Source organism: Podarcis melisellensis (assembly GCF_964234715.1).
Source record: "Podarcis melisellensis genome assembly, chromosome: 14".
In the NCBI taxonomy this organism is placed as follows: domain Eukaryota; kingdom Metazoa; phylum Chordata; class Lepidosauria; order Squamata; family Lacertidae; genus Podarcis; species Podarcis melisellensis.
Window position 1 is genome coordinate 37,214,196 of NC_138546.1, and position 13,279 is coordinate 37,227,474.

The window sequence follows — 13,279 nt, forward strand, 5'->3', positions numbered from 1 at the left end:
AGCAAAGGCCACGGTTACCCACGTGAAAGGTTTTCTGTACAGCAGCATTAGTTTAATTAGCAGTGAGGCAAAACCAAAATCATGGTGCATTAATTTTTCCTCTAACACCCTCTGGACAAAATCTCTGCTGTTTCTTTTCTGGCCGATCAGCAGAGGGCCCAGTTCAACCAAATTTGCCTTTGGGCATTTATGCAAGAGCACAGGACTTGCAAATAAAAAGCAAGCCAGTTAAAACTGAAAACAGCAATAGCATTTTCTTTTTCTACTAGAGGCTTAACAGTATGAAAAGAGCCCTGATGGAGGCTATCCTCTATCTTGCATTCTGCTTAGTGACCAGTCAGATACCTCCTGGCAAACATTCAAGCAGGGCACAAAGGCACCAGGCTATCCGTGTTGTTCATTTCTCTGTGTCACGTATTCAGTGGTGCATTGCCTCTGAGCCTGGAGGTTCTACAGTGCTTTTCATGCACCAGTGGTGCAATGGCAAATTTTTGAAGTGAGGGGAGTGTGGCGTTTGCCCTCCTAGGTGACATCATGCTGGGTCATAAGGAAAGGGTTAAATGAGTGTGAAGTGATTGGCAAGTGGGAACCCAAGGGGAGGAGTTAGAGCTAGTGTTGTTAAGGAGTCAGTCGGGTGTTAGAGAAGAGAGAGGGAGGATAAGTCTGTGGTTTGATGTGAGAGAGTGAATCTGTTAAAAGGAGTCAGATAGACAGTTGGGAAGTTATTAGGAAGGTATAGGCCAGTAAAGAAACTGAGAAGAAAAATTATCTGAAACCATAAACTTGTTAAGGCTTATAAAATAAACTTGTTTATTTGGTTTAATGTTAACAACTGTCTGGACTCCGTGTGTACCCGAGTGAAATGGGTTGGTGGCAGCGGGGAAGCAATCACAGTGGTGGCACAGGGATTGATAGACTGTCAAACGTCCGGGGACCCTGTGTGATCGCCACAGGGAGCTCATCACAACAGCCTCCTCACCTAACCTCTCAAAGGAGAGTCTCAAAATGCAGACATTATATTTCTTCATTATATGCAACTCCCAAAGAGCAGTATAATACCAAATTGATTTGGGTCAGCTGACAATCATAGAACAGTGAGCAAGCAAAGGGGGTGGGGGGTAGAGGTTAGCGTGTTGTAATTTGATGGGGGAGACCCAGGTTTACATCCCCAATCAGCCACGTGGCAGGACTGTAAAGAAGTAAGCTACACTGAATTCATTGACACTTAATATTGAGTGCACAGGTTTCACTTGCAAAAGATGCTGGCGCTTACAAAGAGATCTATAGTCAGCCAAAATGCAACCTTTAACTTACATCAGAAATACAAAAAAAGCAAAGTTTCACCATTTAAACTGCTAGGGTGAAGAAGGAACCTTGACAAAGGAAAGGAAAGAAGTACCCAGCCTTTGATTTTCACCCCCCTCTCTGCCAATCTGTCACAATCCTGAAAGCCACATTATTCATTTGCCAGAGCAAGGAAGCTCCATCAGCTGTGATGTCAGTCCTGGGGAAGCACTCTCCTCATCCCCTTTCCTGGTCCATTATGCATCTCCTCTGCCATGACTTTGTCGAATCACTTTGTGCTGTGAATTTGCTTTATCACCTCACATAAGCCACGGACCGCAAATTCCATGGGTGAATTCTGCATTGTGTGATGCGGTGCTTCTTTCCTGTCCTAAAATAATGTCAATCGATTTCACTGGGAGACTCTGAATTTTAATATTATGGGAGAAAGACATGCGAACCTTCTGTCTATCCACTTCGCTTAATTTTATAAACATTTGGGTGGTGGGTAGGCAATGTGGTACCGCCCCCCTCCCCAGTTGTTGGACTCCAGTGCCCACCAACAACAACCAGTGTGTCCAATGATGGGAGTTGCAATGCAACATCAGGATGCCACCAAGTTACCTAGCTCTCTTCTGCCATGTCCCTCTTACAGTGCAGCTCAATAAATATATTGTCTACTCAGAAGTCATTCCTATGGAGTTGAATGGGGCTTACTCCCAGTTAAGTGGGGTTAGGATTGCAGCCTTAGTTAAATTAAGGGTCTTTAAGCCTTCCTGCATAAGAAAAATATTTTGACCTCTTGATCATTTGTGCTTCCCCACCCCATGGTACTTTTCCCAGCTCCAAATTTTCCTTTCTGAGGCCGGCCAGCCAGAATGGTATACATTATTTCAAATGTGGCTGCATTTATTTATATTTCCATATTGTTTGTATTTTTTCGAGAATCAAAAACTGGCTCCTTGGCAGGCTTTGCACACATAATTTGCGCGGAAGAAAAGAGCTACTTGAGGTTGTAGTTTTGCGAATTTACTAGCATGCAATCACTAAATGTATGATAGTCAGGATGAATGGAAACAAATTGAAACTGATACTTAACATATGTCTGTCTCAATGAAGAACAGCTCTTTCTGTTTTGTTTGGTCCCCCCCCCTCTTTCTTTCTTTCCAATGACTGGAAAAGTATATAGGAGGTTTCTTCAAGGGCAATCCAGCCTGACAGGCACCCTTGGCCCAGAGAACCACTCTCATTTCTCATCTGACCAAGCAGAAGGGGAAACTTCTCAGACCCCAAACGCAAATTCCGAGCTCCCATGTAGAAACCCTCTTGCATCCAGTTTTCACATTCAATGAATCATGCCCTGGCTTTGATCACATTCCCACAAGGCTGAAGCAGACTTTTGGGGAACCTGCCCCCCTGCCCCAAATGACGCCTCGTCGATTAGAAAACAATCCCATAGCAGGTCTGAAAACCATCATGTCAGGTACATTGCCTTTTACTGCAGGCGCTTAAATGAAGGAAGGAAAGCAAAATGGGGATACGTTCGACAGCTAATCTCAATAAAACAAGACCTGTGACAATGTCCTTTTCTCAAACGCTAAGGAAATGCAGCCTCTGGGGGGGAAATATTACAGCCACAGATGGCTGAATCCATATACTTTGAGAATTGTACTGATGTAGATCAAACCAGAAAGGCAACAAGCAGATATGAGTTGTTGCTGCATTTCAGTATTTTGGGAATAGTTGTCAACAATTGCTAAACTCGAATTGTCTTCATGAGGCAGGGAGCATTACTTGATAGCCAATGAATCACTTGCAACCCCATTAAAACTGATGTTTCCAACACCATGCTTAAGTTGCAACAGAGCTATTGACCGGTGTGGGTAGGAGTCGAGGAGAGACAATGGAAAACCCAGCTTGGACTATCCATAGCATGTTCTATTCATCCATTTCCCCTTCCCCACCACATGTTCTTGGTTGATTGTCTATATTGTCCAGAGCAGGCTGGATTGAAACAACATTCTCTTCACGCGATATCTTCGCTGCGACATCATGAACTTCCCACAGAAGGGTAATGCTCTTCACAAGACTGACAACACCTTTGTTTGTAGATGTCTATCATGCATAATTTTAGCTGCTTTACAAATGTACAGTAGTGAGTTGTATCCTTGCATTCGCCTTCTGAAAAATACATTGAAATGCAACAAGAATGAAAAAGGGCAGTTACAGCATCTCATCTCGGGCAAATGCGAACGGGAGACCTAGATAATGTTCACATCCTTTCTCCTTCCCTCTCAGGTCTTGCACAACAACACTATGGGCAGAATAATCTGCAGGCTGCTCTGAACGAGTTGCATTCAACGGCCAGGGGTCCAGTCCGTTGCGCTAACTTGAGCCTATCTTGGGAGTTGTTTTGCATTTTAGTTCTTCAGAATCAAGCCCTTTGCTGAACTGGGGCACACCAATGTCGCACCATTGTATAGTATGGGAGGGTGGGGTTTGGTTGACGGCTTATCATGTTCATTACGGAACTAAGAGTTCAGCGCCACTGTCTACATGCAATTGCCACAAGCGGCCGGAGAGTTCAAAAATGGAAATAAATGTTTACATACTGTCACAAGAAGTGACATTGCAGTGTTTCCAGGTCACTGGTCTCTTCCTCCAGGCACACGACGGATCTCCTACGGGCCTCTTATTTCTCCTGTGTATGCAGCTGACTTGCCGTGACTGGAATCCACTTCCACAATCTACAGTGCACGGTCGCCAAGGGCCCGCCCTCCAATACACGTCACATTTGTCTGTAGAGCAGTTTCTTCTCATCAATGGCCTGCAGAAAGGTGGGGTAGGTGGGAGAAAAGCCCCCAATAAAATGTTGTTTGAGACTGAATCCGATGGTCGGTGTTATTTAGGACGTAACGTCACTACAAACATACTAGAAGACTACAGTGGTAACTCGGGTTACATATGCTTCAGGTTACAGACCCAGAAATAGTGCTTCAGGTTAAGAACTTTGCTTCAGGATGAGAACAGAAATTGTGCTCCGGCGGCATGGCAGCAGCAGGAGGCCCCATTAGCTAAAGTGGTACCTCAGGTTAAGAACAGTTTCAGGTTAAGTACGGACCTCCGGAACGAATTAAGTACTTAACCCGAGGTACCACTGTACAGGCAAAATAATCCTCTGCATAGTTCCAGGTCAGTATGTGAAATTCAGTCTCACAACAACCACTCTGGTTCTGAGCTGTCATTGGTAGAATTCCCCTTTCAGTTGGGGCAGTCCTATCATGAGCCATGCTGAGCAAAAGTGACTCAGGTGGCAGATTGTGGCGGCAGCGGCCTGTTCCCCTCACGGAACTACAAATCCCATACTTCCCTGGGAAGAGGGATTACCTGTTAAACCGGTCTGGGAGTTGCAGCTCTTTGAGGCAAACAGGGTCTCCTAAAAACTCCAGGCAGGAACTTCTCTCAAGAGCCTTTTTAGTTGAAGGGTAGGGTAAAAATGTGCAAATAGATAATCCATAGCCTGGAGTTTTGTTTTATTTCTGCCACAACCCCACTACAAACAATAAATCCTACTGTGTCGTTGGGCAAACTTTGACATTTACCCCAATCCCCATCTTTCTTCATGTTAAATACAGAGGGTATTGGGGTCAAGCGGATTTTCATAGGAGAGTAGTAGCATCTACTCAGTTGGTGTGGCAAGAGGGGCACAATTCCTGGCTTTTGACTTGCCCTACCTGGCTTGCCATAGGGACGTGGGTGGCTCTGTGGTTTAGGACTTGCCGATCAGAAGGTTGGTGGTTCGAATCTCTGCAACGGTGTGAGCTCCCGTTGCTCGGTCCCTGCTCCTGCCAACCTAGCAGTTTGAAAGCACCTCAAAGTGCGAGTAGATAAATAGGTACCGCTCTGGCAGGAAGGTACATGGCGTTTCCGTGCGCTGCTCTGATTCGCCAGACGCGGCTTAGTCATGCTGGCCACATGACCTGGAAGCTGTCTGCGGATAAACGCCCGCTCCCTTGGCCTATAGAGCGAGATGAGCGCCGCAACCCTAGAGTCGTCCGCAACTGGACCTAACAGTCAGGGGTACCTTTACCTGGCTTGCCACGATTTGCCCTGGGGGCAGCGAACATGCAAGCCCACAATCACAGCTTGGCAGGGCACCTTGTCATCTCCCTGTGATTGCTAAGATGGAAAACTGCAATGGTTCAGCCACTGGTGGCCAAGCAGGCAATCCTTTGTCCTCCTTCTTACCCCCAAATGTATCATGAGGTTTCTCAAGCACTGCTCCTCACTAGATCCAAAAATAAACTGGCCTGGTGGTGGTGGTTTATTCAGCTTCCTCCCAAACGAGCTCAGAGCAGCAAACACAACAACAATAAAACTTACTTTCTTTTAAAAACGAAACCAAGTGATCACAGAGCTTCCAGGGAACAGTGCCTCCTGTCATCAAATGCCTCGGTAAACAGGAATGCTCTTAAATTTCTAAATTTACATTTAAGTGTGTCAGATGTTCTGTCTCCACTTTTACAATTTCCCTGGAAGTTTGCTTACCTCTGCAGTAACACTGGCAGCCAAATCACAGGAGAACATCCACAGTCCTGATGTTGACCAGGTCTACTTTGGATGGCCAGTGAAGAAGTACAAAGAGCCTGGCTAGAATCAGCTCTGCCAGGCTGGAAAAATCTTGACTGTACCCTGCGGTTCCGGAGATAGCCACACTCTGAGAGATGTTGGGCAAGAGCCCTACGTCATCCCGGCAGATGCCAGGAGGATGGAGACCCAAGAGAGCAGCTATACTTGCCTTCACACATGTCAGAATGCAGTCTGTTGGTCACATTCACTTCTGGTCAGCCTTCTGAGGACCACATTCCAGTGGTTGGCAGAACCAGAGGTGAAAGTAGGCAAAACAAAGAACTGGTACAGTTGGTTCATTTCTACACTCCCTCTATTCCACATCCAGGCAAGAGAGAGCTATAAGCAGAGTTCAATGACATATCCCAGCCTGGCAAAAACACTCAAGGAAGGTGTGAAGCAAGGACAGTGAGGGATGTGGCCTGGGGGGAATCCCAGGGTCAGAGAGAGAGGCCTGGGGGCTGCATTTGGCCTTCCAGTCTCAGATTTCTGTTTAATTACTGATGTTTTGAGAGTTGATTTTATTGTGTACAGTGGTACCTTGGGTCATGAAGGGTTTAGTTGTTGGACAAATTGGCTCCTGAACACCGCAAACCCAGAAGTAAGTGTTCCAGTTTGTGAATGTTTTTTCGGAAGCTGAATGTCCGACGTGGATTCCGACTGAGTGCAGGAAGCTCCTGCAGCCAACTGGAAGCAGCACCTTTGTTTTCGAATGGTTTCGGGAGTCGAACGGACTCCCAGAATGGATTAAGCTTGTGACTGACAACTCTGGGGTTGCGGTGCTCATCTCGCTTTATTGGCCGAGGGAGCCGGCGTACAGCTTCTGAGTCATGTGGCCAGCATAACTAAGCCACTTCTGGTGAACCAGAGCAGTGCACGGAAACACCGTTTACCTTCCCACCTGAGTGGTACCTATTTATCTACTTGCACTCTGATGTGCTTTCGAACTGCTAGGTTGGCAGGAGCAGGGACCGAGCAACGGGAGCTCACCCCGTCGCAGGGATTTGAACCGCCGACCTTCTGATCGGCAAGTCCTAGGCTCTGTGGTTTAACCCACAGCGTCACCCGCATCCCTGACTGTACTAATATATCCTAATAGATTATTGAATATTACTTTATTGATATAAGGTGTTCCATTATAAAGTTATGTTTTATTATGGCTTTATTACGGCTTTTTGTATTGCATCAGATTATTGTAAGGTGTGTGTTCTTTGTTGTATATTTTGTTGCTGCATAGTAATATAGGAAGGTGGTATACAAATTAAAAGTGAAATGAAATGAAATTTCCAGCTTCTGTCATTACTTCAGCTCTTGGAGGACAGCCTGCTGCTAACAGAAGAAGAAGAAAAGGCTCCAATTCTGATTTAGAAGTGGTAGTTATGGCAAGCAGCCATAACCTAACTAAACATCAAAGGGGCTGCGCAAGGGTGGCAAGATGAGGCAGCCACTGACCCAGAACTTCCCAGCAGCATCTGTTAAAAATAATGTGTGACGCAACATCTGCTGGAAGTGCTAAAAGTGGTAAAGGGCCATTCCTATCGGATGGCAACTGTACCTGCTCGTTTCATCGCACAGTGAGTTCGATACCACGGATCCGTTCCAATGCTGACACTGAACAAGGCGATGCTGCAAGCCTACTCCGCGACCTGTGCATTGGCCTGTGCACTGAAAAGGAAAGGGATAAACAACACCAGTCAGAGACATGGAGATCTGCACCTACCAGTACGAGATGCAAATAGTTAAACCTTGTGTGGCAGGTACCCATTGGGGCTGGTAAGGTGGAAGACAGGGAGCCCAGCAGCAGGGGCAGGCAGAGGCTAAGAGTCAATGACAGGTGAAGCTGACTAGTTGTTGTTTTATCCCCATCCCCAAACATCCTCAGTCCAGTATACCGGAAGGAGCCTCTCCACCCGCATCGTTCTGCCCGGACACTGAGGTCCAGCGCTGAGGGCCTTCTGGCGGTTCCCTCGCTTCGAGAAGCCGAGTTACAGGGAACCAGGCAGAGGGCCTTCTCGGTAGTGGCACCCGCCCTGTGGAACTCCTGTCCCATCAGATGTCAAGGAAATAAACAACTACCTGACTTTTAGAAGACATCTGAAGGCAGCCCTGTTTAGGGAAGCTTTTAATGTTTTATGGACAACTGTATTTTAATATTTTATTGGAAGCCACCCAGAGTGGCTGGGGAAACCCAGCCAGATGGGCAGGGTATAAATAATATATTCCTCTTATTATTATTATTATCCTCTTTCCCCAGCTGAATTCTACAAGGGCAACACTAAGGAGGAGAAAAGCAGACAGCCAAGGCCCTCCCCCCCCCCGGACTTGACGTAAGACAGGCATAGGCAAACTCGGCCCTCCATATGTTTTGAGACTACAATTCCCATCATCCCTGACCACTGGTCCTGTTAGCTAGGGGTGGTGGGAGCTGTAGTCCCAAAACATCTGGAGGGCTGAGTTTGCCTATGCCTGATGTAGGACATAGATAAGAAAGCACATCAGGCCATTGGGCCATGTAGCTTAGTGTTGTCTGGCCTACTCTGGCTGACAGCCGCGCTCCTGGGTGCCAGTCAGGAGTCTTTCCTTGGGACCTTTTGCATGTGAAGCCTAATGAGTTAAAGGTAAAAGTAAAGGACACCTGGATGGTTAAGTCCAGTCAAAGGTGACATATGGGGTGTGGCGCTCGTCTCGCTTTCAGGCCGAGGGAGCCAGCGTTTGTCCACAGAAAGCTTTCTGGGTCATGTGGCCAACATGACTAAACTGCTTCTGGCATAACGGAACACTGTGACAGAAGCCAGAGCGCATAGAAATGCCGTTTACCTTCCCGCCGCAGCGGTACCTATTTATCTACTTGCACCGGCATGCTTTCGAACTGTTAGGTTGGCAGGAGCTGGGACTGAGCAACGGGAGCTCACTCCGTTGCGGGTATTCAAACCAAGGACCTTCTGATCGGCAAGCCCAAGAGGCTCAGTGGTTTAGACCACAGTGCCACCCGCATTCTGGTACTAATGAGCTATGGCCATTCCGTATGAGGATCCTTGATGGTCTATTTACTTCCAATAACTGAAGTGAATGGCTGCAATTCACTCATGGTGGGAGGGACCTAACCTGAACCTGGGAGAAATGTCACAACAGCAGTGAGGCTTGCCCTTCCATTGCTAATGGTGACACCTTAGGATGGTGTATTGTGACACTGGGTACAAACCTATTCCCTTCTGCATGCGAAGCAGATGCCTCACCCTTCCTACCTAGCCTAGTATCGTCCACTCTGGCTGGAAGTGACCCTCCAGGATCTCAGTTGGAGAAAGGTCTTTCCAAACACCTGAGATACAGCCGGGGAATTGCATCAGAGGTCTTCTGTATGCAGAGCATCATCCATTCTGCCATTGATTGACAGTTCTATCCCTCCCACAGCACAGCCTCTTGCTACTGTTCCAGGAGAAGCCCAGGGAAAGGTTGTTCTTTTTCTCCCCCCCTTCCCCGCCCCCCCCCTTGCTGGGCTCTTGCTGCCACAATTAATTCAACAGCAAAATTAGAAGTCAAATATTTGGCTGTGGTTTCCATGGCGTGGTGTTATGTTATGATTAGCGCTGAAAAAATATTTCAGCAGAATATCTCATCAAAGTAGCTGAAACAAAAGATAATAATAATCTTGGCACGGCCTGCCATCTAAGCACTTTGCTGCTCAGAGGGGAGTTCTCACGGGATGGAGCCAAACGCTCCGAGTCGCTGAGCAAGGCCCCCGGACAGCCACTCATTTTCTGCAGCGGCACGTCTCGTCGCTTCCCCGCGCTCCAAACGGCCAGCTGCAAAGCACCGTAGCCAACAGATACTGTGCAAAACCCCCACCTGTCTTTCGGCTCTCTGGCTGAGAATCAGGGAGCTACACAGCACAGCTCAGGAGGCCCAGGTGTGCGTCAAGGGCTGCCAGCTGCTGAACACCCAGAATAAAGGTCCTGGCTCAACTTTTCCACGTGCCTTTTGCAAATGCAGGATGAGGACGGGCCTTTTCCAGTGGTGGCTCCCTGCTTGTACAGTCGTACCTGGGGTTACAAACGCTTTAGGTTGTGTGTTTTCGGGTTGCGCACCGCACCGAACCCGGAAGTACCGGAACGGGTTACTTCCGGGTTTCAGCGCATGCGCAGAAGCGCTAAATCATGCTTTGCGCAGAAGCGCCAAATCGCAACCGGCGTGTGCGCAGATGCGGTGCTGCCTGTTGCGAACGTGCCTCCCGCACGGATCACGTTCGCAACCCGAGCGTCCACTGTAGAGTGCTCTCCCTAGAAAAGCTCGCTTGGTGCAATCATTACTCATCTTTAGGCACCAAGCTAAAACATTTCTCTTTTGTCAGGCCTTTGGCTACTGATTATCAATGTTGGGTTGGACATTTTAATCCAGCTTTTAAAAAACAGAATTGTCTTTTAGATTCTTTAGGTTTTTAAATGCTGGTTAAAGTATATTGACACCCTATGCCCTTTTAAAATGTGTTGTGGAAGGGGTTGTCTTTTCTGTTTTTTATATTGAGCTTTTATGCTGTGAACTGCTCTGAGATCTAGGGGGTATAGAGCAGTATACAAATTTATATAATACTAATACTAATGTGTTTGTTTCTTTGTTTGTTTATATACTGTAAGATGCCTTTAATTACCTACATCATTTTATGCTTCTTATAAACCTCTTCTGATGTTTTTCTTTTACAATCAAGCAGTGTATAGGGAATAAACAATAACACATTATTATTATTATTATTATTATTATTATTATTATTATTATTATTATTATTATTATAAATCAGGCTTCAAAATTCATAGAAGTTGGGGAAAATACCTGCGTTAGTTGCTATCTTCTAGCCTAATGTACCTCATAGGGCTGATGTGAAGATTATATCTGCCTCCCTTCCTCCTGAATTTCACCATGCTTTGAGTCTGGCTTTGAGTGTTGGACTAGGACCTGGGAGGCCATGGTTTGAATCCCCACTCAGCCATGAAGCTCACTGGGTGTCCTTGAGCCACTCACCCGTCTCTTAGCCTAACCTACCTCACAGGGTTGTTGTGAGGTGAAATGGTGAACCATGTAATAAATAAAATAAAATATCCCCAAACACTTTTTCACCTTAGCGTGAGTTGGTCAAATGCCTGGATTCTAAGCTGCTACCTAAACACAGAATGTATCATTGCTTGTCTTTTCCCTGTGATGACTCCTTATCTCCCTGTCCCCCTTTCTCCAATCCTTGATCCTTTTTTCCCCTGCTGAAACGCACTGGGATTGTGCCTGTTGGTGTATTATATTATTATTTTTCGGTCCATCCTGTTTAATTTCCTTTAAAGAAATCCTCAGAAAAACAAACAAAACACAACTGCTAAAATACAATAAAATGAGTGTGTATGAAGCATTTCTGCTGGGCTGTATTCAGTTATATATTGTGTAGGAAACCTCACTGGAGGCTGTGTGGTGGGTGTAATAAGAATAAGAATAAGAATAAATTTATAAATAATAATACATAATAAATTTTATTTATATATGTAGATATAGATGTAGACTGAAGTCCATCTATTAATGAGTCAATCAACAATTAATTACCTGGCCCCATGGATGAATAAGCCATTCTGTACACGAATGTCCCACACAAGGTTTTCTTTCCAAAGGATGCTCTTTGCGTGTGCAAGCAGACAGAGGCAACGTTACAGCAGTACCATTGGCTATGACTTGCTTGCAGATTCTCTGCCGGTGGCGGAACCCATTGCCACATGAAGCCGAGCACTCGGACCAGGCACTCGTTGTCCACCTGCAGAGAGAAAATGTTAAAGCAGAGACAAAAATGCAGAAGTAGCAACAGTCACATCATAACAGAGAGCGAGAGAGCACTATGGGCTATCTGTTGTGACTTCAGATGTTAGGATGGCTAATGTCCATGGCAGCTATATGGTAAATCCATGATAGGTAAAGGTAAAGGGACCCCTGACCATTAGGTCCAGTCGTGGCCGACTCTGGGGTTGCGGCACTCATCTCACTTTATTGGCCAAGGGAGCCAGCGTACAGCTTCCAGGCCAGCATGACTAAGCCGCTTCTGGAGAACCACAGCAGCGCATGGAAACGCAGTTTACCTTCCCGCCGGAGCAGTACCTATTTATCTACTTGCACTTTGACATGCTTTCGAACTGCTAGGTTGGCAGGAGCAGGGACCAAACAACAGGAGCTCACCTCGTCATGGGGATTCGAACCGCCGACCTTCTGATCAGCAAGCCCTAGGCTCTGTGGTTTAACCCACAGCGCCACCTGCGTCCCAAATCCATGATACCTATTGGCTATATGGAAGCTCAGATTCACAGGCCACATCAACAGTACATATTTAAAGCACTATCCTACCATTTTAACCAGTCTGGGAGTTGTCATTTGCCAATGGTGATGAGTGTTGCTAGAAGGCCCCTCTCCCCCCCCCCCCCAGCTACAATTCCCAGGCAATTTTACAATCAATTCTTCTTCATGGGGAGCTCTAAGAACTGTAACTGTGAGAGGAATGGGTGTCTCCTAACAACTCCCGGCACCCTAATAAACTACAGTTCCCAGGATTCTTTTGGGGGGTGGGGAAGCCATTTAAAGTGGCACCACAGTGCTTTAAATGTATGCCAAGAGTGTGGCCTATGACTCTGAATACCAGTTGCTGGGGAGAGGACTACAGTGGTACCTTGGGTTACAGACGCTTCAGGTTACAGACGCTTCAGGTTACAAACTCCACTAACCAAGAAATAGTACCTCGGGTTAAGAACATTGCTTCAGGATGAGAACAGAAATTGCACAGCGGCAGTGCAGCGGCAGCGGGAGGCCCCATTAGCTAAAGTGGTACTTTGGGTTAAGAACAGTTACAGGTTAAGAATGGACCTCCAGAACGAATTAAGTTCTTAACCTGAGGTACCACTGTACTGCACTCCCTTTCCCCGCCTATGGGCTTCTCAGAGGCATCTGGCTGGAAGTGATGCAAATCAGATGCTGGACTCGATTGGGTTTCCATCTGATCCAGCAGAGCTCTTCTGCCAGATCATTAGCACACCAAGGACCTGTAGCCCAATGTACACCACAGTGCCAGAAATCTGGTTTAAATGGCTGTACATTCAGTGCTGTACAAGTAAGGCTTTGTGTGTGTTTATGTCTATTTGTTGAATGACCAGCACATTTAAACAGCACCGGTGTGTTGCAGGCAGAGGCAGTGGCTGCAGTTTTCTGAAGGCAGCTGCACTGCATTCACTGGGGTGGAGTGGGGAGGCTAAGCGATGAGATTGTGGCAGCATCTGGCAGGTTTGCACACACCTGCAGGGCCACCGCGACCAACCCAGATTTCCCTGGACCTCTCTGTGTTGCCTTGCCCAGTCCC

General features: G+C 46.7%; 1 protein-coding gene across 2 annotated transcripts in view; it reads right to left on the bottom strand.

The window, feature by feature from the left end:
* Positions 1-2,297: 2,297 nt before the first annotated feature.
* ADAMTSL3 (ADAMTS like 3) overlaps positions 2,298-13,279 on the bottom strand; it is a 280,064-nt gene continuing 269,082 nt past the window's right edge. For both annotated transcript variants that reach the window (XM_081888376.1, XM_081888377.1), the window contains 4 exons: positions 11,491-11,695; positions 7,469-7,578; positions 3,897-4,111; positions 2,298-3,465 (listed from right to left, as the gene is read on the bottom strand). In XM_081888376.1, the coding sequence (XP_081744502.1) occupies positions 3,335-3,465; positions 3,897-4,111; positions 7,469-7,578; positions 11,491-11,695 (661 nt within the window). In that variant the 3' untranslated portion in view covers positions 2,298-3,334. The remainder of the gene's footprint in view (positions 3,466-3,896; positions 4,112-7,468; positions 7,579-11,490; positions 11,696-13,279) is intronic.